General features: G+C 36.2%; 1 protein-coding gene across 1 annotated transcript; it reads right to left on the reverse strand.

Moving 5' to 3' along the window:
- Positions 1 to 19,654: 19,654 nt before the first annotated feature.
- On the reverse strand, positions 19,655 to 21,387 carry LOC133762079 (inaD-like protein). The gene is given in 3 exon segments (XM_062195164.1): positions 19,655 to 20,439; positions 20,442 to 20,711; positions 20,714 to 21,387. Coding segments are annotated over 3 exon segments (1,683 nt in total). The 5' UTR covers positions 21,342 to 21,387.
- Between the last annotated feature and the right edge of the window lie 1,276 nt (positions 21,388 to 22,663).

Consider the following 22,663-nt stretch of genomic DNA (forward strand, 5'->3'; position numbering starts at 1 on the left):
TGCTTTCCAAGGTGTATTAGCAAGCAGCTATATCAGAAGTGGAGCAGCTAAGACTCAGACCAGCAGCCATATGGGATGCCAGAGCTACAGGCCAGGGCTTTAACCTACTGCACCACGGTGCTAGCCCTGGGACTTTTGAACCACTGATCAAATTCATGAGAAAAAAATCTATATATACCTTTGTGAGCAAAATGCTTAAAAAATATAGTTAATAATTTTTTGTCATTGCAAATGATTTGACAGAATTTCCCTTTAAGGACAGGTGTTTAGCCCACCTGTTAACATGAAGTCTGGGATGTCCGCATCCAATATCAGAGTACTGTTCTTGAGTCCTAGGTCCTCTGTTTCTGATCCAGCTTCCTGCTGATGTTCACTCTGGGAGGCAGCAGAGGATAGATTAAGTACTTGTGAGTACCACCCACACAGAAGTTTTACACTGGGTTCCAGGCTCCTGGATTATCCTGAGTGAACCAGCAGATACCAAATCTCTTTCTGTTTGTCTGTCTCTGTGTCTGCCTTTCAAATGTAATGAAAATAAATAAAGTCTCAGAAAAAGAAAAAAAAAGAATCCTCTTTTAAAACTTGACAAATATCTTTTAATAGAATATGTAGATTGTATTTTAGAAAATACTCGAAAGGCAGAAGGGGAAGGGTAAAATGGTGTATATGTAGTATGTCTTCCATGAAAGAAAGGGTTAAAAAGGAATAATCTATTTTTTAAATTGTATAAATAAATCCTGGAAAAACAAGCACTAAAATAATAACATACATAGCATATATGAGTATGGGATGGATGAGCATAAGGGTAGCAGAAAGAGCTTTCTCTGTATATAATTTATATGATTTAAAATTAACTATACAAATGGACTGTTTTTGAAAAAAAACAGAGCTCACTTGGTTAAAAAGTAAATATTCTGACATATTGCACATACACATTTCCAACATATGAAGATATGTATATTTTTATTTTTACCAAGGTTGTGTTTTGAGTAGACTGGAAATAAGTCCCAAAAGACAACTCAAAAGATTGGCACAACTGAAAATAAATGATGGGAGGTATCAAGTTAAAATAGTTAAAATAATTTAGTCTTGAAATACAAAACCCAAACCTAAGTAAATGAACAGAACAATAAAAATAATAAAATATGTGGAAATAAATGACAATTGATGCCTAAGAAGAAATTAAGGAAAAAATTAATAAAAGTAAACTCATATGTCAAAAATCACATGGTTTGGGGAAATATGTAAGCTCAAATATATATTCTTGGCCGGCGCCGTGGCTTAACAGGCTAATCCTCCGCCTTGTTCTAGTTCCCAGTTGGGGCGCCGGATTCTATCCCGGTTGCCCCTCTTCCAGACCAGCTCTCTGCTATGGCCCGGGAAGGCAGTGGAGGATGGCCCAAGTCCTTGGGCCCAGATCCCACATGAGATGTAAGTACATAGTGACTCCTGTTGCTGACTTAACAATTTGAAGCATTTCATTTTTTTAAGGCTGAGTAGTGTTCCGTTGTGTATATATGCCACATTTTCTTTATCTAGTCATCAGTTGATGGACATCTACTTAATACAGAATACAAAATATTATAAGGATGAAATTGACATCTATGATTTAATTTTTTTTTTTACCTTTTGTCTATGCTCCTGTGGAACAGTGGTCTCACTACTTTTTACTTTTACTTATTGAGGATTATGACTAGTGGTGGTGGGCCAGCGCCGTGGCTTAACAGGCTAATCCTCCGCCTTGTGGCGCTGGCACACCGGGTTCTAGTCCCGGTTGGGGTGCTGGATTCTATCCCGGTTGCCCCTCTTCCAGGCCAGCTCTCTGCTATGGCCCGGGAAGGCAGTGGGGGATGGCCCAAGTCCTTGGGCCCTGCACCTGCATGGGAGACCAGGAGAAGCACCTGGCTCCTGGCTTCGGATCAGCATGATGCGCCAACCACGGCGGCCATTGTAGGGTGAACCAACAGCAAAAAGGAAGACCTTTCTCTCTGTCTCTCTCTCTCACTATCCACTCTGCCTGTCAAAAAAAGAAAAAAAAAATATATATATATATATATATATATATATATATATTCTCAAGGAAGAACATCAGAGTAGCCCTAACTAGGGTGTGTGTGCACATGTACATGCCCTTCCAGAAATTTCAGCACATTTCATGAGCAGTAATAAAAACAGCTAACTTGTAGTTCTTCTAGAATGATGCCAAGCTCTCTTTTAAAAGCTTGAAGTAAAATAAGAACATTCAAACTTCTCAAAAAGCAATTATGTTATTTTTCCTATTTATCACCTGGGGAAAATACAATAAAAAGAGCATATTAAACTGGACTTAATAATTATGCTCCCAGGGCCGGCGTGGTGGCTCACTTGGTTAATCCTCCGCCTGCGGCACCGACATCCCATATGGGCACCGGTTCTAGTCCCGGTTGCTCCTCTTCCAGTCCAGCTCTCTGCTGTGGCCCTGGAAGGCATTGGAGGATGGCCCAAGTGCTTGGGCTCCTGCACCCACATGGAAGATCAGGAGGAAGCACCTGGCTCCTGGCTTCGGATCGGCGCAGTGCTGGCCGTGACAGCCATATGGGGGATGAACCAACGGAAGGAAGACCTTTCTCTCTGTCTCTTTCTCTCACTAACTCTATCTGTCAAATAAAAAATAATAATTATGCTCTCTTATACCACACTGGGCAAAATGAAGAGGAAAATATGAATGTTGTTAAATAGTAAAAGTAGGAAGTAGGAAAGAGAACAGCAAAATTGTATGAATGGCAGTGTAGAATCCACCAGACGTTCCAGCTCTTTGCAGTAACCATGTTAAACTCCAGTTATATCAAACCACTTCTTTGAGCCAAGCAATAGTCTAAGGATTTACAAGCATTCACTCCTTTATTCTTCATAGTTAACCATCAAGAAAGGCCTTGAAAATATAGTAAATCATATATGAATGTGCAATTTGTATATGGCATGTTGGAGGAGAGAAAATCTAAAGTTTAGTTCAATTCCCTGTCTACTTCACTTGGTCTGTTAAATGAGTATTTTTATGGAGATAACAATTGAAATGCAGACACTCTAACTAAGTTAACTAAGATCATATAATACAAGAAGAGTGACCCCTGCAGTCTTAACCTCAACTTCCCCATGCCTGATACTGACCATGGTGGACTTAAACCTACAGATTTAAGAGAACCATCTGTATCATCTGCACTCACTTTGATTCTTCCACATCAGCAGACAAAGCACAACTAAACAGATGGGTCTTAGACTCTACTGTTCAGTCCAAAAACACCAAAATGTGTGGAAAATTGGTTTTACAACTGGAAGTTTCTCACTGGAATATCACGCTTCTTAGAGATCTTTCACAGGAATGTAATTTGGAACTTACAGCAATAATTGTTTCAGCTCTGTAACCTACTTGGTATCATCTATCCCTAATTAAAATCTACATTTCATAAGAGCTCTTTGAATTTCTGTATATTGGACAAATACATTCATGTTACTGCATGACTTTTTTAATGTGGAAACTGTGAAAAATAAGAAAGGATCAGAAAATGTCATGTCATCGGACATCACATCATTTGTTAGTTGTCAGTTGCCTAAGGCAACGGGCAAGCTGTTATTGTGCTTCTGATTTTAGTTCAGTATATTTAACTTGAATTGTTTTCTGAGGTCACTAATTAAGTTATTTATTGCTAATAAATAAAAACCATTAATTTAACCTTTAGGAAGAAATAGAAGATGATTTGAGTGATGAATTACTTGGCTTGTGATTTGTCACCTGAAAATTGATAGTTCTTATGTAGAAAATGGGAAATCAAGTCCAAAAATAATTATACTTTGGTTGTGGTCTTCCATTTCTGAAGCCATGATATTTAATTTATAATGTAACTTCCTTCAATAAATGTACTGTTAAACTGAGCTCTGTCCCAGTATACAGTAATGGTTAATAGTCATCCATAACATTTGAAATAGCATTTGAATGTAGTAAAGTGTTATACCAACAACAGCTGCTTTTTGTCCCAAGCACAAAAATGGCTAGAATTCAATCTTTCAATTTCATAGTTTGTCTCTACATACATGAAATATTTATTTGTCTTCTTAATATTTAATTTATACTAATTATATATAGCATATTAAATACATTTATTCATCAAAGAGACACTATCCACTAACTGACTAAAATGTAACCTCTTTGTTTTCTTAGATTCATATTGCTCTGTAAATATGCATCAGCTATGGATGTCTTGCAGGATGTTTTTCCTTTTATTGGTTGCATTATGTTTTGTATGTTTCACATGTTATATAAGCAGATCTAATGCTATTTTAAGTAGTATGAAGTACAATTACAATAAATACGTGTTAAATGAGATTATTGAGCCTAACTGTTTCAAATCTTCCTGTGGTAAGATCTCCAGAGGCCTTTCATGGGGGAAGAGGCTAGACCACCCTTTTCACTTCAGGTCCATAAGAAAATACATCTGGGTTAAAGAGTATAATGTTGGTTATGACAGATGCCAGATGAGAAAGGTAAAGCTGCAGTTTAAAAGCCCTATATGTTGTGTGTAAATGTGTGTGTGTGAGAGAGAATTTATTTTTGCACATACATGTGAACTAGTCTTATTTCCAACTTCCTCAAAAACAAATAATGTATGTTAAATCTAATTCAATTCAAGAAAATTAAGAAGCTATAATACAAAAAGCATTTTCAAGGTGCTGAACTACATCTGCAGAAACATTGTTTCTTGGAGCATAGCCAATAGAGCTGGTTCTTGTCGCAGCTGCTGCAGTTCAAAGGGCCTTCAAAGCTCCTTGCAAAGGGCTTGGGAAAAGCAGTGGGAAATGGCCCAAGTGTTTGGGCCCCTTTATACCCATGGTAGAGACTGAGATGAAGCTTCTGGCTCTTGGTTTTGCCCTGGTCAGCAGTTGCCATCATCTGGGAAGTGAACCAGCAAATAGAAGATCTCCCTCTCTCTCTCTCTCTTATTTTCAAATAAATAAATAAATGTTTTGAAAAAAAAAAACTTGTTTCTTGAAATTCTTTTTTAGTTTGAGAGCTAGAAATTGAAATAGAAGAGTCAATGTTTGTATAAGTTACATAGTATAAATATTAGGACATGTTTAGTTACAAATGAATCAAAACAAAGACTCAAACATAAAAACAAAACAGTGAAGCCCAAAATGCATTAGATCATGTAAATGAGAAGTTCCTGTGTGGAAATTTCTTCAGGCTTAGTTGGATTCTAGAATTCAGAGATAACATTAGAATTTCAGTTATGCCCATTTCTCAGCTTTTTTCTCTGAGATATCTTCAGCCTCAGACTCTTCATGGTTACATGGACTATTTTCTCCTATGTCTCAAAGTACTCAGCCATCGCAGACAGAAAATAAGCAGGGATAGTTTTCCAAGAACCCTCAGGCAGCTTTTTGTGTCTTGGTGGAACTAGTTGGGGCACCTGATACTCACTTAATGTATCACTATGGCCAGGAAAATGAATTATTTGACCTATCAAATGCAACACACCGAGTCATCCCTGAAACACAAGTGAACCAAACTAGTGACGCTATTGTTTCTGCCTTAATGAATTGGAAAATGCAGAAGAAATATATTTCTGGACTCAATCTACCAAATGTGAGTCATGAAAACACAGAATCTAAATAGAACAATAACCAAGACAGAGACCGATTCATTAACAAAGATCCTCTCAACACAGAAAAACCCAGGGCTCAATGGCTTCACTGCTGAATTCCACATAATTTTTAAAAAGAATTAATTCCAATTAAGCCACTCAAAACAATTGAAGGTAGGGAATCCTCCCAAGCTCCTTTGGTAAGGCCAGCATCATCTTGATTCCTAAACCAAAAAAAAAAAAAAAAAAAAAAAAAAAAGAAACACCAAAGACAGAAACTATAGACCAGTATCACTGATGAACATAGATACAAGAATCCTCAACAAAATGCTAGCTAATTGAATCCGACAATACATCAGAAAGATCATTCATCTGTACCAAGTGGAATTTATCCCTGGTATGCAGGGATTGTTCAACATTTGCAAATCAATAAATGTGATATATCACATTAACAAACTGAAGAGTAAAATGATATAATTATCTCAATAGATGCAGAGAAAGCTTTGGTAAAATACAATATCCTTTTATGATAAAGCCTTAAGCAAATTGGATATAGAAGGAACATACATGACAAACACACAGCCAGCATTATAGCGAATGAGAAAAAGTTGGGAGCATTTCCATTAAGATATGGAACAAGACAAGATGCCCATTTTCACCTTTCACAATTGCTATTCAAAATAGTTTTGGAAGCTTTAGCCAAAGACAGAAGAAAAAAGAAAGAAATCAGGGATACAAATGCAAAAAGAAGAAGTCAAATTATTCCTGTTTGCAGATAACATGCTCCTACATATGGGAGAACCAGAAGACTCCACTAAGAGACTATTGGAAATCTTTAGAGAGTTTGATGACTGGATAAAGAAAATGTGAAATAGATAGATAGATAGATAGATAGATAGATAGATAGATAGTATGGAATGCTACCCAGCCATAAAAAGGAATGCAATTCTGTCTTTTGTATCAAAATGGATGCAACTGGAAAGTATTATACTGAGTGAAATACCATGTTTTCCTTGACCTATGATAATAGAGTAAAAGATGTATAGGCATGAAACTGACATTTTGTGATTTATTGTTGTTGGCCCTTGTTTATACTTCTGTGGAAGTGTAGTGTTTCTTTTCTTTTTTTTTTTTAAAGGATTTATTTATTTATTTGAAACACAGAGTTACAGAGAGGCGCAGAGAGAGAGAGAGAGAGAGAGATCCTCCATCCATTTGTTCACTCCTCAAAATGGCTGCAATGACTGGAGCTAGGCAGATCTGAAGCCAGGAGCTTGGAGCTTTCTTCAGGTCCACTACACAGGCACAGGGGCCCAATGACTTTAACCCTCCTCTACTGCTTTCCCAGGCCATAACAGACAGCTGGATTGGAGGTAGAGCAGCCAGGACTCCAACTGGCACCCATATGGGTTTCACCTGCTATGTCACAGCACTGGGCCTGGCACTGTAGTGTTTGTATTTTTAACTTGTTGAATATTATAGTTAATGGTGCAGTAATCTTGTGATTATAGAGTGGGTCAAAATTATGTTTTTGCAAATATTAAAGGGAAAAAAGGAAGGAAGGAGAGTGGTTGAGGGAGGGAGTGAGGGGGAAAGAATTATGATTATCTTCTGATAATTGTACCTATGAAATACATGAAATGTGCTTTCTTTATATTAATAAAATATTAAAAAATATAAGGATTGTTCAAATGCATTTTAAAAAATGTAGAAACTATTTTTTTCCAATCAATTGAGTGCTATTGAACAACTGCTAATAGGGAATAAAGCACTGTTTGATATTACACTGGGTAATCAGGTGAATAACAAATAATTAATATGTTAATTAGTTGCCAGAGAGGTCAAGGCCAGACAACTATAATGAGTATTAAAAATGCTACGAGATACTTTGGTGGCTTTGGAGAGAGATTTTTTTTGTCCTATTATAATTTACTCAAACATTATATTTTACTTCACATCTATTCAGTGTTAAAATATTTTATTTATTATATTAAGTTTCTTTTCTTCTATATAAATTTTGGGGTCAAGCCTAAAATTGTGATAGCATTATTTAATGCAGTATCCAGAATTGCTTCATGTAAATATGAGTCGGTAAGTAGTGTTTAATAAATAGTATTTGGTAAGACAAATATTATTTGTTAGGAAAATAAACTAGATATCTATCTAAAGTATACAATTGAATAGTAATTTTGTAAATTAGTGATGTGATTTCATTTCTTTCAACTGTCCCAGGATACTACATTGTCACCATAGCCTCTCCAAAATCTTGATACCACACAAGTAAGCTTAATGGAACAAAAAATAAATGTCACGACTGAAAACCCAATGTAATAGGAAATTAAGTGACAGTCTTTTATCAGAGAACTAAAAGACCATTTTGGAGAGTGAGAAAACATGAAGGCATTTCTAAAACTACAGTAAACACCAAAAGACAGGAAAGAACTAAATATCAGCTTAAGTCATCTCCACAGAACACAGGGACTAATTCAAAAACAGGTAACTCTGTCCTAGCTTTACCACTGTGCAGAGTATTCACTTTAATTCTTTGGTCTGCTTACCATTATAAAGTAGTTTAAGACAAAAGAATCCTCAGTAATCTTATGATAATTAAATTGATTATCTAAAAATTAAGAATTGTGAGAAAATAGGGGTGATATTGACCGAGTATAAAGATGGCTCAGGAGAATTATCATCTGAAGAGAAAAATGTTTTATAATAAATTAAGTTAGGTCTAAGAGAAACAATAGGCAACCAACAGATCTCATACAAACCTGCATATACACATTTGTATTGCTTTGTTTAAAATGCTGTTGCACGTAACTTGTTTTGTATGCAGTATTTCACAGCTTCCATAATAGGCTGATTTCTATAAATGTTTAAAGAGTAACTGGAGATAAGTGATATCATTTAGCTGGGAAAGCAACTTGAATATCTAGGCAAAATGTAATGTGTAGTACTCAAGCATTCTAAACAGGAATGTAAGTAGATTTTGTCATCCACTCTAAGAGGACCACACTTGAGGACTATCACAGAATTTCCTTAGATGGAATTTTATTCAGAAGAGCTGTAGATATATGGAAACTATGTACTCTAAATTCAATTGATGGTGATGCTTAATTCTTTTTTGTTTATGTGGTTTTCTTTGTTTTGGAAAAATCAATAGCTTTGCTCAGGAGAATGTATGAATTCATTCATTTTAACAGATTTTTAAAGGGCATGCATAGTAAACATAATATGTCCAAGAAGGTCAAGATAGACTGTCAGAATATGCTCAAATTATTGAACTTCCTGGAATTATTTTCTCTAAGAAAGTGGTTGCAGAAATTTGGAAGTGATTACTAGGTCTTCTATGATTCTTATAGCATCCAGAACAATGTGAGCAACCTTAATCTATTTATCCAGAATCAAATATTATATATCTATCTATTGATCTATCTATCATCTATCACCTATTTATCTAATTCTATAATTCTCTCTCTCTCTTTATATGTAGATATATAGATATATATATATAACTAAAAGAACATTGTACAAGCTTCATTACTTTAAAAATTTGTAATTTTATTTCCTGTAATGGTGTAAGCTGACACTATCATTCAGGTTGAGAGCGTGTCCCTATTCAAGCCTTTATTCCCACAATAGCAGTACAGCATTTCTGTATTTACAATGTATCAGCTTATCACTTCAATGCTGCTTATTGAAATTTGAACTAAGCTGTATGTGTCTAATGGCTGGCAATTTTTATGTGTTTTTTTGATGCAAAATTTCATTGTTTCTCGGAGAGCATCATTTTGACACACCAGGAATCCAGCCTCTATTTACTGAAGGAAACAATTTGACTGCAATCTTTAAAACATAAAACTCATAGTTTCTGTGTTGACAGAAAATCATATTAAATGTAGCTGGCACCTGCTAAAATATCATTTCTATTTTTCAACCTCTTTGTAGCATTAGAGAAAAAAACAATTTTTTTGGTCTGAGGCCTGTATAAGAAAAGTCTTTTCTTTCGAATTTACAAAAGGAAACAAAGTGAAATAATTGAAACACACCAATTAATCTTAGTGAATCTGCTTTTCCATTCAAACACACTGAATTTTGAGTAGCATTTGCTTTCAAAGAAAATGATGTCTGAAACTATTAGTACAGCCCATAGATATCATACATAACTATAATACATGCTGTACCACCATAAATTGTTACAAATAGGTAGGTTTACTATAAGCAGGAGTACCATGATTTTTATAAACCAGTTGAACATTCATATTCATATCAGAAAAGTGGATGATAAAAATTTAAATTGGATGGAAATAAGTGAAGATGAAAGTATCATGAAAAATATAGTGTTGATCTTTTTATATAAGTTTTTAATATATTGTTTATTTGTTCAAAAAGCCAAGTGACAAGAGAGGCAGAGACAGAAAGAGAGATCCTCTATCAGTTGGTTGACTCTTCAAATGCCCACAGCAGCCAAATTTGGATCAAGGTAAAGCCAGGAATCAGAAACTCATATCTAAGTCTTACTTGGGTGACAGGAACCCAAGTACCTGGGCCATCATACGCTGCATTAGCAGGAAGCTGGATTGGAAGGGGCACAGCCAGGATTCAAACAGGCACTCTGATACAGGATGCAGGTGCTGCATGTAGCAGTTTTACCCACTATGCCTCAGTGTCTGCCCCTGTTGAATGTTTCTGAATTTTTTTTTTACTTTTATTTAGTAAATATAAGTTTCCAAAGTACAGTTTATGGATTACAATGCCCCCCCCCCCATAATTTTCCTTCCACTCGCACCCCTCCCATTAAATTTTAAAATGGTTGCCTACTGCCTCCATTTAGCATTGCTAGGAACACACATCTTAAGAGCTATACCAACAGTGTGATATATAGCCATTATTCTTTTATTGATGACTGTAGAAACTATGAGAAGCTCAAAATGGACACGACAGGGGCCAACGCTGTTGCATAGTGGGTAAAGCCACCTCCTTCATTTCCAGTATCCTGTATGGGCACTGGTTTGAGTCCCAGCTGCTCCACTTTCTATCCAGCTCCCCGCTATGGCCTGAGAAAGCAGTGGAAGATGGCTCAAGTCCTTGGGCCTTGTGCCCACTTGGGAGACCTGGAAGAAACTCCTGGCTCCTGGCTTCAGATTGGCGCAGCTCTGGCCATTGCGGCCAACTGTGGAGTGAACCAATGGATGGAAGACATCTCTCTCTCTCTCCTTCTTTCTCTCTCTTTTTCTCACTTTCTTTCTCTCTCTGACTCTCCTTCTCTCTTTGTGAAACTCTGACTTTCAAATAAACAGATAAATTAAAAAAAAAAGGATACTATCGCTACTGTAGCTTAATTTACAATATACAGTCATGATCCCTCTCATGCTTCACTAGAACTGCTCAAGAGGATAGATAAGTCTTGGAGAAGTTTTCAGCCCATATTCAGATCCAAAGTCTCCTCATTTTAAATGTCACTTGGTTTATAGTGCCGGACCATAAGGATAGAAGAAAATACACTCACACTTGGGAACAGGGAGATCCAACGCCTTCATGATTTAGTGTAACCAGATTACCATTGAACAGGATATGATTCTTTTTCCTTTTTTTAAATACTTACTTTATTTATTTGATGAAAAAAGTCTACAAAATATATTATTGCAATAATCAAGGCATTTGAATATTTTATATATAAAATAATAGTACTGTATCAATACTGAAACCTCATAAATCACAAATACTATAAATGTGCATTACTGTCATATCTGAAATTTACTTTCAAATTGCTCAACAAATAATTATGATATAAGACACATGAATGTGTGTGCATGTATGTATACTAAGGGAGAAAGTTAGCATGCAAAATACTCATACTTGTTTTTATGACTTTACACATTTCAACTTTTTAAAAAGAAAAAATGGAAAGATAAAAAAATTTGCTTTTTTGAATATGTATTTAATTAGGTTTTAAGAGGATATTGATGGCTGATTCACATTTTTTTAACTTCTATTTAGTAAATATAAATTTCCAAAGTACAGTTTATGGATTACAATGGCTACCCCCCCCCCATAATTTCCCTCCCACTTGCACCCTTCCTGTCTCCCGCTCCCTCTCCCATTCCATTCACATCAAGATTCATTTTCAATTATCTTTATATACAGAAGATCAATTTAGTATATATTAAGTAAAGATTTCATCAGTTTGCACCCACACAGAAAGAAACACAAAGTGTAAAATACTGTTTCAGTACTAGTTATAGCATTACTTCACATTGGACAACACATTAAGGACAGATCCCACATGAGAAGTAAGTACACAGTGACTCCTGTTGTTGACTTAACAATTTGACACTCTTGTTTATGGCGTCAGTAATCTCCCTAGGCTCTAGTCATGAGTTGCCAAGGCTATGGAAGCCTTTTGGGTTCGCTGACTTTGATCTTATTCTGACAGGGTCATAGTCAAAGTGGAAGTTCTCTCCTCCCTTCAGAGAAAGGTACCTCCTTCTTTGATGGCCCTATTCTTTCCACTGGGATCTCACTCGCAGAGATCTTTCATTTAGGTTTTTTTTTTTTTTTTTTTTTCCAGAGTGTCTTGGCTTTCCATGCCTACAATACTCCCATGGGCTCTTCAGCAATATCCAGCTGATTCACATTTTTAAAAATAGCCATTACTTTAAGTGATCCTCGAGTATATTTTAAAATAGTTTTAGGAGTAAGTGTTATGGTTAACACCATATGGCGGGTTAAGCCTCCATCTGTAACATCAGTATCCCATGTGGGTGCTGGTTCAAGCACTGGTTGATCCACTTCCAAAACAGTTCCCTGCTAATACCTGGGAAAAGCAGCTGAAGATGATATATGTACTTGGGCCCCTGCTACCCACATAGAGATATGGAAGCTCCTGGTTCCTGGCTTCAGCCTGATGCATCCCTAGCCATTGTAGCCATCTGGGAAGTGAACCAGCTCATGGAAGGTTCCTCTCTGTGTGTTTCTCCCTCTCTTTGTAATTCTGACTTTCAAAATAAATCAATAAATTTGGGACTGTCTGAAGCCAGAAACTCAGAACTCAATACAGGTCTCCCTCACGGGACCTATCAACTGTTGCCTCCATGGTGTGCATTAGCAGGAAGCTGGAAACAGAAATGAAGCCAGCATTTGAACCCAGACACTCTGAAATGCGATGTTCTTCAAAAACTACTGTCTGTCTGTCTGCCTTTCTATCTAATATATAAGAGTTTTATAGATATTTCTAGTTTTAATGCTCTATTTTAGTCAGTGAATTTGAAATACTAATAATGTTAGTTGACTTATCAAGCTGAACAATGTACTTAGAACACTTTTTGAAAATTATTGTACTGATAAAAACCAAAATCCCATTTTTCCCCATGAAGGTTTCAGTGAATGGACTTTGTTCACCCTAGCAATCGCCTACTGACTGCAACTATGCCAGATTATTATCTACGTTGTCAGACAAAAATAAAGATATAATTCTGTAAGAATCATTTTGATTTGATAAGTGGTCATCCATGGTTAAGTTGAAAGATAGTTATCCTCATTTGCAGTTCTAAAGATAGTAATCTTTCAGTCAATTAAACCAAGACTCCCCGCTTAATCCCATTGGAAACTTAATTACATTTTTAAAGTCTAATGCTAATGCAATAGTAAATTAATTCAATAAACACTTGATACAATTAAGTTTTCTTCCTTAACTCACTTCATTTCAAACTCTAATTTTATTTGAAAGAAAAAAATACTAACAGCCTACAGATTTCATTCAGCTACCTGTTCTTTCATCTTTTTAGACTATATTGAGTATCCATAAACTATATCTGTGATGGTTTCTAGGGTTATGGACATAAACTAAACTTAGTCATTGATGTTTAGTGTCCTCTATACATTAATGAAAAGTAATTCTGAATGTGACTTTACTTTTGTGGATTACTAGTTTATTTCTTCATTCATTTATTTATTTGTACAGTCCATTTGGAGGCACACATGATGCTTATTGGGAGCCTTAAGAATGCAACACAAAAGTGAGAAAATAAGAAAATTTTATTATAATCTATAAAATAAACTGTTAATTTTACTTATCAAAAGTTTATATTTTGTTTTTACTTGTGTAAAATAATGGGAACACTATTAAACATGATTTTACTTTCAGTAACATGTTCAACAGTTTCCTATAACTTAATAAGATATCATTAATATTTTAAAACTATTAGAAAGCTTCATTAATAATTTTCCATGAGAAGAAGCTACAAAGTAGTTTAAATAGATGTTTCCTTTATTAATGAGGAAGATATCACAAAATCTACCACTTTCCTGTTGTTGGATTACAAAACAGCCTGTTGAATATTTGAATTTCTGTCTAATTTTTTTAATACACTCTGTTGTATGTGCTAATAATCTTCTTAAAAAGAAAAACACTTTCCCAAGCAGCTGTATTTATTTTCTTGAGATAATCTTGTTAAAATTTCAATACAGACAAGTTTCCTAAATAATTATTAGTCAGCTTTAGCTCTTACAATATGCATTCTACACTGTCTTTTTGGTATTTCATGGCTTGAAAACCATTTGGAAAAAAAAAATAATAACATCACTGCTATTTTGATTCAAATGGAACTCCTGATGATGAAATTTTGAGTTTTTTTTTAAATTTTAACATACAAAATTGTTTTGATTCAAAAAATCATTTCAATTCTATTTAATAAAATTGCCACTGTATCTTTCTGTAAAATTGACCAATGCACAATAGATCCCTCTTAACGCACACATCCACACTCACACCCACACACACACACACACGCACACATATATACGTATATATATATATATACATGTATACACATATATGTATATGTGTGTGGGTGTGGGTGTGTATTTGTAGATAGAAACATCAATAGAATTATCAGGTTAAGTATGATATACAATACAAATTGAAAAAATATCATAAGACAGTAAAGCTTTGGGTTACAAAAATAGAGTTTTAGAACTATATTCCATAAGAATTAAATTTCTATATTTCAATTTTTGAATCAGCAACCGAGGCTCAGCTAGAAGTCCAATGCACTATCCATTGTGCGACAGAGTCGGCTTCTATATTTCAATTTTAAACACTTTTTACTATCTTTGAATTCACAGCTGGTATTTGTTTTTATTAAGGTCAATATTTATCTGAGGGTAAAGTATTACATTGTACATCAACAGTCAGGACATGAGCTGATCAAGTCACAGTGTCTCATAGTGTCCATTTCACTTCAACAGGTTTCCACTTTGGTGCTCAGTTAGTTGTCGCCGATCAGGGAGAACATATATTTGTCCCTTTGGAACTGGCTTAATTCACTCAGCATGATGTTTTCCAGATTCCTCCATTTTGTTGCAAATGGCTGGGTTTCATTGTTTTTGACTGCTGTCTAGTATTCTATAGAGTACATGTCCCATAATTTCTTTATCCAGTGTACTGTTGATGGGCATTTGGGTTGGTTCCAGGTCTTAGCTATTGTGAATTGAGCTGCAATAAACATCAATGTGCAGACAGCTTTTTGTTTGCCAATTTAATTTCCTTTGGGTAAATTCCAAGGAGTGGGATGGCTGGGTTGTATGGTAGGGTTATATTGAGGTTTCTGAGGAATCTCCAGACTGACTTCCATAGTGGCTTTACCAGTTTGCATTCCCACTAACAGTGGGTTAGTGTCCCTTTTACCCCACATCCTCGCCAGCATCTATTGTTGGTAGATTTCTGAATGTGAGCCATTCTAACCGGGGTGAGGTCATTGTGGTTTTGATTTGCATTTCCCTGATTGCTAGTGATCTTGAACATTTTTTCATGTGTCTGTTGGCCATTTGGATTTCCTCTTTTGAAAAATGTCTATTGAGGTCCTTGGTCCATCTCTTAAGTGGGTTGTTTGTTCTGTTGTTGTGGATTTTCTTGATCTCTTTGTAGATTCTGGTTATCAACCCTTTATCTGTTGCATAGTTTGCAAATATTTTTTCCCATTCTGTCGGTTGCCTCTTCACTTTCCTGACTGTTTCTTTTGAAGTACAGAAACTTCTCAATTTGATGCAACCCCAAATATTAATTTTGGCTTTGACTGCCTGTGCTTCTGGGGTCTTTTCCAATGTAATACTTTATCCATTTTAGTATTTTTTTTTGTTCTAGTATTATTGGTTGAACTCTGTAATTAACACACAATTATTCCTAGGTGTTTAAATTTTAACTGAAAAGTGATCCCTGTTAAATATAAGAGTGGGAATAAGAGAGGGAGGAGATGTACAATTTGGGACATACTCAATCAGACTTGCCCCAAATGGTGGAGTTAGAAATGTGCCACTGGATTCCAATACAATCCCATCAAGTTGGCATGTACCAGTGCCATCTCACTAGTCTTAGTAATCAACTTCAGTTCACAATTGATCACACTGATAGGTCTAAGAGTCAAAGGGATCACACAAATAAGACTAGTGTCTGCTAATACTAACTGATAGAATCAAAAAGGGAAAGATCCAACATGGGAAATGGGATACACAGCAGACTCAGAGAATGGCAGATGTCCTAAATAGCACTCTGGCCTTAAGGCACTCGGATCTGGCTGAAGAGCCCATGGGAGTATTTTAGGCATGGAAAGCCAAGACACTCTGGAAAAAAAAAAAAAAAAACATAAATGAAAGATCTCTGTTAGTGAGATCCCAGTGGAAAGAATAGGGCCATCAAAGAAGGAGGTACCTTTCTCTGAAGGGAGGAGAGAACTTCCACTTTGACTATGACCCTGTCAGAATAAGATCAAAGTCAGCGAACCCAAAAGGCTTCCATAGCCTTGGCAACTCATGACTAGAGCCTAGGGAGATTACTGACGCCATAAACAAGAGTGTCAAATTGTTAGGTCAACAACAGGAGTCACTGTGTACTTACTTCTCATGTGGGATCTGTCCTTAATGTGTTGTTCATTGTGAAGTAATGCTATAACTAGTACTGAAACAGTATTTTCTGTGTGGGTGCAAACTGATGAAATCTTTACTTAATATATACTAAATTGATCTTCTGTATATAAAGAGAATTGAAAATGAATCTTGATGTGAATGGAATGGGAGAGGGAGCAGAGATGGGAGGGGTGTGGGTGGGAGGGAAGTTATGGGGGGGGGAAGCCATTGTAATCCATAAACTGTACTTTGGAAAATTAAATTTACTAAATAAAAGTTAAAAAAATTTTTGAATGAAATAGGAAAAAAAAAGCGATCTATGGGCTAACACCAACAAGTATAGTCTGAGTTACAGGAATTTCCAAAACTAACCTGAGCCATTGTAATCCATAAACTGTACTTTGGAAATTTATATTTACTAAATTAAAAAAAAACTATAAAAATATTTATCTGAGGGTTAGATGATACACAGTCACTGGAGATATTATTAAAAATAATCCCATTACAAAATCCTGTATACAAAACACTCAGGGAATTTCAGATGGCATATGAATCAACAATTTCTTTACTCAGTCTCACAGAGGGTGCCTACCTCTCTTCAGAAGCACCTGGAATCTCACCAATAGTTCCTTGGTTTATCCAGACCCTAAAAAAAAGCCATAAACATGAGTAGCATTTACAAAATTTAAAAGAAAGTCTTTCTGTAATAGACATCAAGGAGCCCAAGGTGAATACCAACTACAGCAATCTTTGTGAGTGAATTTGTTGGAGGGTGCTTCATTTGCATACACCATCATAGTTTTGCTCAACTAATCACAGTTCTCCCACAATGAAGTCTAGACAGTCATCTGTTGTAAAGGCAAAGTCAAATAGTGGCTGGAGTAGAGGTTTATGAGGTGGCTAAGTGACAGTCCTTGAGTCAATAAAGATGTTCTAAAGCAACAAATATATCTAATCCATGTTTTACAGTCAGGGAGTTTCAGAGAGAGACACACAAACAACCACAAAGCCAGTTGGGAAGAGCATAAACCAAGACACACTGGAACAATCAGAGACTCTAGCTAAGTCAAAAGTGGTAGAAGGAATGGGCACAGAGGCCCAGCAAAGAGAAACTGAATCAAAAGAATAGCAAACAGCATCCATTGTCATTAGGATATTTAGCATTTTTACTGTAATCTGAGCAAAACTGATTTTACCCTATTCTGATTTTGCAACTGTCTGAGCCAATTTCCTGTGCATTCTTACTTTCCGGGGCATCTTTACAATAATATCCTATCACCCGAGTAAACCTGATTGTCTCTATATTTCTTTCAAACCTAGAGCCAAATAACATAATTCACTACAAAAGCTGTTTGAGGAAAGCAGTCTGTGCTAAATAAAATATGTAGGTAGTCCAAGCTGATCAGTAGAGTAGCAGAAAAAAGGCATACATGTGGATCATTAAACAAAATGAATAAGGCTATAGGTAAGAGGGAAGGCTGAAACATTGGTTTAGGTAACAGTACACTATGCTAAAACAAATACCATAGGGATATATCAGGGTTTCACAGTATTTATGCTTGTATGGTATTTTCTATGCTAGAATGTGGGACGGTCATAGTGATTTCTGTAGGCAGTTTCACTAACGGCAGTACTGTGAAAAATCAATGTAAAACGGTTTTCAGGCCAGTGAGAATCTTTTAGATTAGTACATTTCCAATGAAGTTACAGTGCAGAGCACAGTATCGTTGATTTATAATGATGAGTCTCTCCTACAAAATGGTGCGTGACAGTATATCTAGTCCAGAGTCTGAAACTGGAAATGTGGGGCCAAATTCATCTTGTATAAATAACAATTTTTAGTTATTAAAAAATCAAGTCATATGAGAAATTGAGTAATACCAGAAATGACAAGCCCAAAGAGCTAATTTAACGCTTAGTTCTAATTGCGATTTCTGTCAGTGTTTCTAACCATTAGTGCTCTGACTCTGACATTCGATCTCCTCTTGGATTCAGACATGTCAGAATTATATTGTAAAAGAATGGCAGTGTAGAATTGTGGCAAGCAGAGGTGATTACAAGGCTTTGAAAGAATCATATGAAGATGGATATTGTTTCCAGGAATGTGTGTTCATTGTGTTTTCTTTTTAAATGCCAAGAGTCTTCTTTAATGTTACAATGTCTAAAAGGCACAGATTAGAAATTACTTTTTTTCTTTAAAAAACATGTGAGTACATGTTTTCCATGCATACATGATATTATTTGTAAGAGCATGCTTGACATTTTTCATATCTGAAATTGGGTGAAATTACCCCCCAAAATTCTTCTGGTTCATATCCTTCCCTTTTTTTAAGTCTGTACTTTGGATAAAACTCTGCTGTACTTATTGAATACTTTGAATGAATTAATTGTGCTCCCTGTTCATGAGAAACCATGTCTGGATAATGACAATTGCAATAATAATTATATATATCTTATGGTGTTTAAGCAGTTTTTCAAGAGGAAGTTAAACCTTAAAGAAGTTATTCCTGTGTATAATTAAGCTTCTGAGCTATACTTTTCTTTAAAAATATCTGAAAATGTTGCACTTACATTTTATTATAGCAGTAATTTTACCTGTGAATGCTGGAATTGGATTTTTAAATGTTTTCTTTTTTTAATTAATGCATAAAATTGAACGCATTTTGTAGTAGGGCTTTATTTTGATGATAAGTTTGTTTTACATCATTAGTCACACAGTTGCATGTGATCTCAAGAACATTTTGCCCATTATCTAAACCAGACTGAATTGAAGAAATTTTAAATTGTTCCACTTATAGAACTATAGATGTTTGTAGGTACCTTTCCCAATATGTCTCAGAATTATCATTTTTTTAACTTTTTTATTTTTTTTTACTTTGGAAATTTATATTTATTAAATAAAAGTTAAAAAAATAAATCTAATATCCAACAACAACAACAAAAAAGTGGAGAGAGTGCAGTCTCAGGGAAGAGTTAGGGAGAAAGCCGCAGAGGAAGTGCCATGCAAGTTAGAGGGACACAGTGGACTAGGTGGAGGGTGTGGTGCACACGACTCAGGAACCCAGCTGCCGAGAGCCTCAGCATCAGCTCTGGAGTGAGGTGAGACCGCACGGCAGCAGCATAACTCAGTGGCATCAAAGCTTGGAACACTTTTGTAACTCAGCATCATCTGCAATCTGTGTATTCAATGTCACAACCATTACTTCATAATCAGGGCCTAGGAGGTTTTCCCATCTAGATTTCAGCTTATTTTCTGGAGAGTCCGTGACTCTTTCCAATTTTTATAAAGCTCGCATATTGTCATTTTTTAGATTATCTGTTTTTTCTTCAGTTTCCTCATCTTCATCGTCCAAATTAATTTCTGTTTCCAGTGCTCCAGTTAGAAAGAGAGCTGGTGTTTTTGGTGGTTCTACAACATTTCCTCTGTCTGAAGGAGGTTCAAGCTGATAACCAGATGAGGATGTCTTCCTTCGAGCTAGGGTTAGGTGTACCACCTGCCCTGCATTTCGTAACACTTCAACAACATCCTGGTTGTCAAAACCCTGAATATTCTCCCCATTAACAGCAACTATCTTGTCATTCACTTGAATGTGGCCATTGTGGTAGGCAGCATTGCCAGGTATTAAACTTTTCACATAGATACCTGCAGTTTCCCCTGAATGAGATGTTCCAACATAGCCAACAATTCTAATCCCAAGACTCTGTCCATCTTTCTTAACAAGTTCAACATTGTATGTTTCAAAAGGAGAATTGTCAGAACCAGGGCTCGTGTTGGCTACAGCAGGCAGAGCAACAGGTAAGGCTGTAGGGGCAGGAGGGGTCACTGAAACTTCACCAACTGGGTCTCTTGCCACAAGCATCCTGACTGAATTCCCACAGTTTCTTAGCACTTGTGCAACCTGCTCACTGGTCATTCCTGCACGTTTGTGCCACCAATCTCCAAGATATGATCCCCTCTCTGGAGTCTTCCATCTCGATCTGCTAATCCTCCAGGAACTATAGTCCTCACAACCACGCCACTTGATTTTCCTCCAACTATTCCAAAACCTAATCCAGAGCCATCATTAATGAGTTCAACATCTTCAATGTGTCCCCAACAAACTGTTTCAGGCAGAGTTGTGTCAGATAAGCTTGTAGAAGTACTGCTTTTTCTTTGGACTGGGTCCCTGGCCACAACCAACCTCAAAGATCAGTGGTTTGTTGTAATAATGCAATTGCTTGCTGGTGGGAAATGTTCTGATCCAGCGGTGTGTGATTAATGGCCAATATTTGATCATTTTCCTTTAATCTTTGATCCCTGTCTGCTATACTCCCTGGCTGTACTTCCTTCACAAAGATGTCCACTTCTGTCATATTGTGACTTCTAAGGGCCACCACACTGAATCCAAGGCCTCCTGTTGAAGGCCATTCTATATCAATATATTCAATCTGCGGACCCTGAGCCATCTGTTGAATGATAGAGTTGAAGTCTTCATTCCCCAACTTTGGAGTCCAAGGAAATAACCCAGAAACAGTTGAATTATTAGAGGGCCTATGGACATTCCCATTAGCAATGGAGCTATCAGTGAATACCAACAAGCCTTTCCTGGAAAAATCAAAGTTGGCTGAACAATCTGAGGGTAAATGGCTGAGTTGTCCCTTCAGTTGCTTGATGGACTGCTGAAGTGTGAGGATCTGGTTGAAGAGAGGGCTCCTTAGTGTCTCACAAAACATAGATAACTTCTCATTCTGAGACGTGTCACCCTTCTCCTGCAATTTCATTTTCAGGCGATCAAGGACCTGCAGGACCTGCAGTTTATCTGTAGCAGGATTTTCAGGCATTTTGAACTGTTCTCTTCAATCACTTTTAAAGAACCTGGTCCGGCGGAGGCGCCAGAATTATCATTATTACAAAGGGGATGAGAGTTTCCTTGCTTTAAGAGGTTCGTGCAAGAAGTAATAAAACATTTTCCCTCAGTTTTATTTATTACTCCATAAGTCTTTCTTATATCTCTTACAGCAAGCACAGTTGCTGTTCACTTAATGTACATTTGGGGTGTTTATATTCTGAAAGTTTCCTACGTAAGGAGCACTGTTCTACCTGAGAGCAAGCGGGCTTATATTTTAGTAAACTTTTAGAGTCTGAGGTTAGATATACAGTGTGTTCGAAAGGAATCTAAAAGGAACTAAATGGAAAGTTGTTGCAATTCCCCGCTCCCCTTTTAGGGTTTTGATGCATTTTTTTAGCTTTTTTTTTTTCCCAGAGTCTTGATGCATTTCAAGGAAACCTACTCTCTTGCTGTCTAGTTGTCCTACTAAAAATGTTCAGGAATCCTGAAATCAAGTATTAACTTTATTACTTAACTCATGAACAGATCCCTCTCCCATCAAGTAGTCACAGCACACTACTCAAGAAAGTTGAGGTTCAATTCAGATTTTATTAATGATTGATGTCCAAGGTACCAATGCTTGGAAAGAGGTTTTTCAAGTTGTTTAGATATGAACAGGGTTAGTGATTTAACTCCAATTTTATCATAGAATTAGACTTCATGGTTGCATGAATTAGGATGCATATTATAGAACCATCTCTAGTGTTAATTCCACAGAGATTTATCACCCCCCCCCCCAACACATGAATATACAAAGTCACAAGCAGGCACTCCAATATCAACAAAATATTTAAATGATAACAAAGGAAATATAAGTTTCTTCTTTTTCAGTTTTCTTTCTTCAATCTGAGACTTTTACCTTCATGTTCACATAATGGTTTATGCTCACAAAAGGAAACATGAACATTAAAAAGTAAATGCCTCTAAAGAACTTTAAGTTTTAGTTAGGAAAATGATCACTTTCCTTCAATCTCCATTTAATAGATTTCTGCACATGGCATTGTTCAAAACAGAACTAGACCATCCTAAAGATATAAAAGTTTTACACACTGAATCTTTAACTAGACACTATGTAGTCACCATGAGCAAATTAGGGTATATGTGGAAATAATGCAAATGCAGGATTTGGGGACATAAATGGTGATGAAATTGCCATTTAGTTTTATTAACATATGCATAGAGCACAACATGACACCCTCACCCAAACTTTGACTTAGGTAACTTCCCCCAAAGTAAGCAGTTCCCAGAAAAACAGTTAGTTACATTTGCAAAAAT

Source organism: Lepus europaeus, chromosome 6 (genome assembly GCF_033115175.1).
Source record: "Lepus europaeus isolate LE1 chromosome 6, mLepTim1.pri, whole genome shotgun sequence".
Taxonomy (NCBI): domain Eukaryota; kingdom Metazoa; phylum Chordata; class Mammalia; order Lagomorpha; family Leporidae; genus Lepus; species Lepus europaeus.